Source organism: Montipora foliosa, chromosome 3 (genome assembly GCF_036669935.1).
Source record: "Montipora foliosa isolate CH-2021 chromosome 3, ASM3666993v2, whole genome shotgun sequence".
Classification (NCBI taxonomy): Eukaryota; Metazoa; Cnidaria; class Anthozoa; order Scleractinia; family Acroporidae; genus Montipora; species Montipora foliosa.
The window spans coordinates 31,305,893-31,310,892 of record NC_090871.1 but is presented as its reverse complement, the minus strand read 5'-3'; the positions used below and the strand labels follow the sequence as shown (position 1 = coordinate 31,310,892).

The 5,000-nt window shown below is 40.6% G+C and overlaps 1 protein-coding gene across 1 annotated transcript in view; it reads left to right on the top strand.

Moving 5' to 3' along the window:
- LOC137997275 (condensin complex subunit 1-like) overlaps nucleotides 1-5,000 on the top strand; it is a 45,947-nt gene that overhangs the window by 36,193 nt on the left and 4,754 nt on the right. The window contains exons 28-32 of the mRNA XM_068843168.1: nucleotides 1-93; nucleotides 916-1,071; nucleotides 2,382-2,559; nucleotides 3,447-3,541; nucleotides 4,231-4,311. The exon at nucleotides 1-93 is cut by the window's left edge and continues 31 nt beyond it. Coding sequence (XP_068699269.1) covers nucleotides 1-93; nucleotides 916-1,071; nucleotides 2,382-2,559; nucleotides 3,447-3,541; nucleotides 4,231-4,311 — 603 coding nt within the window. The remainder of the gene's footprint in view (nucleotides 94-915; nucleotides 1,072-2,381; nucleotides 2,560-3,446; nucleotides 3,542-4,230; nucleotides 4,312-5,000) is intronic.

Below are 5,000 nucleotides of genomic sequence, written 5' to 3'. Positions count from 1 at the left end.
GTTAGTCTGTATCTGCAGTAACCCTGCGAAATACAGTGACCCCAATTTACGAGCCGCTTCATCACTGGCTTTGGCCAAGTTCATGTTAGTGAGGTATGTCTTACTAATCAGTGTAGTTCCTATTACACAGTCACGTGGCCTTTTATCGATGTTGATACAGTTTGTGATCCTCCTCCTAAAAAGTAATTTGTGACCACAATACATTTAAATGCGCAAAACAAGCAGGCAGTAACCAAGGGTAAGCATTGAAAGTTTAAAACTAAGTTAAAGCGCTTCCACGATCAAAATATCGATTCTCTTTCTTCTAACTCGCTTGCTTGCGTTTAAGTTTGGACAAGACGGCGATGTATTTGAATATTATTTTTTCAATGAGTGCGCGGCTGAGTTTGTCCATTACCAACGTTTTGGGCGTTTGGACTGTCAAACTGAATTATTTTGTACTTAAAAACGCTGCATTCAAACACACTTTACCTTAGTGTATGACGCCATTTTATCCTTGATCCATATTTCTGAGGAATAAGCGGTCAGTTGGAACACGATTCGTGCAGACTGTTGTCAAACTGAATCCGCTTCATAAAATTTCGTCAGTGTGTTATGAAACAAACACACATGAAATTTGAGGATCAAAGGAAAAAAATCACCCTTGATCACACAAAAGAAGATTTGTTCTGTGCATGGTACGGCGTCGAAAATTCGTCGTATCGTCAGGACTCGAAAGTGGCAATTACCTTTCTCTTACGAAGAACTATGTAAGCAGTTTATGTAATGATCAAAAGAATGAAATAAAGGGGAAAAACGACATTATTGTGTTGTTTAGGAGAGACTTGAGCGCTACACTAGATTGGCCTGGATAGATTGGATTCAGCCGCCCATTATGTGTTGGTTCTTTCATTACTCTGTTCTCCTTTTTTGCAGCTCTGAGTTCTGTGAAGCTCATCTTCAACTTCTTTTCACGATCCTTGAAAAAGCACCTCAACCAACTATCCGAGCTAACACAATTGTGGCAGTTGGTGACTTGACTTTCAGATTTCCAAATTTGATCGAACCATGGACCTCTCATTTGTACGCAAGGTACGCTTGGTCAGTTTCAGAGCCCGGATTTTAGTACTATGGTTTCGGTTTGCGCAAAACACCCCTACAAATAATACCACCAACAGGCTATAAAATTTCCTTTGTATATGGCCAACTCATAATATCACGAAAGAGGGAGACATATTTACAATTGGGGAACAGATTTCTCAAGTAAATCCTTATTTCATTGGCATGTTGCATTTGTGTTAGTGAGTTTCGCAGAATTGTGCGATATAGGGCTAAGCAAAGAAAACATTTTGGACATGTCCCAGCTCCGAGACGTTGGGTTTATAATGACGACACATTTACGGCCGTAGCCATGACATCAGAATTTGTGACTACATTAATTTCTCAGAGTAGGTTGCGGTTATCCAGTGTACTAAAAATTATCATCGCAGAGGTCATGGGTTCGAATCCCTTTGAAACCAGCGGAACTTTCTAGGTGTCTCTAAGAGATAATTGCACTCTAAGCCCGCGCGTCAATTATATACATTCCTTTCGTCGAGTCCTTCAGCGGAATTAGTGTAAGGGAATGCGTGGGACACAGCGGGCTCAAGTCACAGTCAGCATGGAACATGCGGTCCAAGGTTGTGGACGGCGGTTTGATCAAAGTGAATTTCAACCCATGGCAGAGGTCTCTTTTCCCGCACTCGTCAGCCCAGCGAACGCAAAAAGAAAAGAGACCTCTGCTTGTAGGGAAACGGGAAGACATGAGCCCAACAAAGTGACCTGCTCCCAACTTGGTGGCTTCATAGCTAAGTTGGTAGAGCATTGCACCGGCTTCGCAGAGGTCGTGGGTTCGAATCCCCTTGAAGCTACCTGAAGTTTTCAAATGTCTATGAGCTACAATTGCTTAAATTGCCCAGATAACTTCGACGATCATTTCGTTTATACCTCGCACTTCAAATATACACATTTCTTTCAAAAATGTATTTGCCGATCTTGTTTAAAAAAATTCAGGCTGATGCAGACAAAAAGTATCTGTTCCTTTTCTGGTTCTTTGGAGAGGGCCTCAACTCTGTTGTCTTGCATTATAACACTGAATAATTTATGACATTGCCGAGCATTTGACCAGTGTTACCGACGTTGTTTGGAATTTTGGTTTTCTTTTCACTTGTCTCTTCCGTAGCTGAGCACTAGCATACCATCTTTCTCACGGGCACATTTCACCATAACCGTCACCTTGTCTCTGTTGTGTCTATTGTTCTGTGCGGGGATTCCAAGACCGTTTACTGAGAGAAAGTTTTTTCTTGGCTTTTAGTTTCACAGTAAAAGTAAATGAAAACGCACTCAATCTTCTTCCCTCGCAGATTGCGTGACGAGTCAAGTCACGTTCGCAAAAACACATTGATGGTGCTTACGCATCTCATTCTGAATGACATGGTCAAGGTCAAAGGTCAAATCAGCGAGATGGCCACTTGTTTGGAAGACAAAGACGGCAGGATATCAGATCTGGCCAAACTGTTCTTTTTAGAATTGTCAAAGAAGGTAAGAAACTACACGAGTAGAAGTTGATCGTCGCACCAATGTATGCATTTGGAGAAAGTGAAGTAGACTGGACGCTATTTTAAATCGAAGTATTGTTTTCAAAACAGTTAGCAGTTTTCCTTGGCAGTCCAGTGGTCTTAAGTGTTGCCATGAAGCGATGCACTTGACTAGATATGCTCTTCCCTTTGTCGAATATTGTTTTCACGTTTACTTAAAGGGGCTAGGTCACGCAATTTTAGGGAATTTCAGCACTGATCGAATGGTCGTAGAATTAACTAAAATATCAAAGTAACTGTTCAAAACTATAGAAGAACTCTAACAAAACACCGGGAAGCCAAGAAGGGACATGGATGGACAAAACTGGAGAGGATTGAAATGGATTGATTTCGGTAAATTTGAAAAACGTCGGCCCACCTTTTTTTCAAATTTATATCAGTTTATATCAAAATGTCATTTACACAGCTGGAAAATGATTTTCAGTAGTTATGTGGCCGTGATTTTGCAAATGAAAGACTCTTGCTCTGCCAATTTGACGTTTAGAGCTCATAATTAACAAAATTGAACAAAATTACCTAAAATAGCGTGACCTAGCCCCTTTAATGAAAAGGAAGTGGAAGACGCGCTGTCTGTCATGATATGCCGTACTGAACTCGTTAAAGATCCCTGAGGTAGGTATGAAGGATATTTCATGACTTTTAAGCTCTACCGTGTCTTCAGAAAACGGGATCTTGGATCTTTTGTATCTTCCTCTATAAACCCCTTTCATCTCCGCCCAAATGGCATGTCCTTACATTATCACTGAACAACTTCGCGTTTATTCATGTTTGTAAGTTGTATTAGCATCGTCGTTGTCGTCATCATAATTATCATCATTGTCATTATTTTAGGGAAATGCAATCTACAACATTCTTCCGGACGTTATAAGTCGCTTGTCCGACCCAGACTGTGGTATTGAAGAAGAACCCTTCAGAAATATCTTGAGGTACCTTTTTGTTTTGATGTTCGTAAGCCTACGTCGGTTTTATTGTTCTCTAAAGGTGTGGGAGAGTTCGAGCTGTGTTGAAAGCTGTGCAATCATGAAACATTTTTTCACTTTGCACAATAAACGTAAAGTAAAGTGAAGTGGAATCAAACAAATAAAACGTTAGAGCCCACTTGTTCGAAGGGTGGATAAATCACTATCAATTGGATAACTCGATTGGTTTTGCTAACGTTTGTCCGCTGGATAGTGATTTATCTGGTGGATAGCGTTAGCCACCCTTTTAAACAACCGAGGCCAGATCTTTTTTTTGGGCGGGAAGCCTGGACTTTCGGTATTCTGCCTTCACGGGGAAAAAGCAAAAAATGTTTAGTTTTAAGCAACGCTTTCAAATAACTATCCCGCCGAAGAAATGCTCAATTTTTCCCGTCAAGTTGGGGAACATGGTTGGTTGGTTGCCCCAGGTGTTTTCTTTTTGCGGTTGCTCGGGCTTTCCTATCACTCTGTAAAACCAGCATTGTTTTGCTTTCGTTTGCAGTTTCTTCAATTAGTGAAGAACTTGTTCTCATTCAGGAACCCAGATGGGCTCCTGTCTCAGCTAAACAAGCTTGAGTCTTTAATAAACCGTCTATTTTATAACAACATTGAGAGTTGGGAGAATTATTTCTGTATTTGTTGCGTTAATATTGCAGGTATTTGCTATCCTTCATCCAAAAAGACCGCCAATCTGAAAGTCTAGTAGAGAAACTATGTCACCGATTCAGAGCCACCAAGTACGTCAAGTATTCAATGCCTTAAAGCAGTTTTCAAGTGACTGCCGAAAGCAATTTCTTGATTGCAATTACTACACTTAAGCCGTGTTCACACTCAACGTTGATTATGATCAACTGGAGATAGTTCAGGCTATCATACTCCATTCAATTTAATTCAATTGTGGTTCTGTTCAGATCTGCGAAAACTCAAATACAATAGGCAGGGTAACCTCGCAGTGTGAGACAAAATGGCGCCGTATCGCGCGGCTACCACGATTATCATCACCATCTTGAGGCGAGAAGAAAACTATGAATAGCGTCCGAGAATAGAGGAAGACAAATTAGAAGAAGACGATTAGAAGTTTCGTCTGCTCATATCACCATGTGTTCGCCATTCTTTTCAACTACGCACTGCAATTAGTTCCTTGTTTGAAATAATTGTAATCCAATTGTAATCACGTACTGTAATAGTTGATGTGAACCCATTCCAAACTGAATTAGATTATAATTCGATCATAATCGAGGCCTAATGTGAACACGGTTTAGTGATTAGTTTAAAAATCTCGCGCCAGTTTATCAACCAATGAGAAGGAAAACCAAAACCAAAACCAATCGCGACTTGTACGCGCGATTTTTCCCGCGCTTTGAACAAATTACATGGAATTGGTACGAATTTGGATTGGTTCATTGCTCTGTTTGCACCTGTTGTG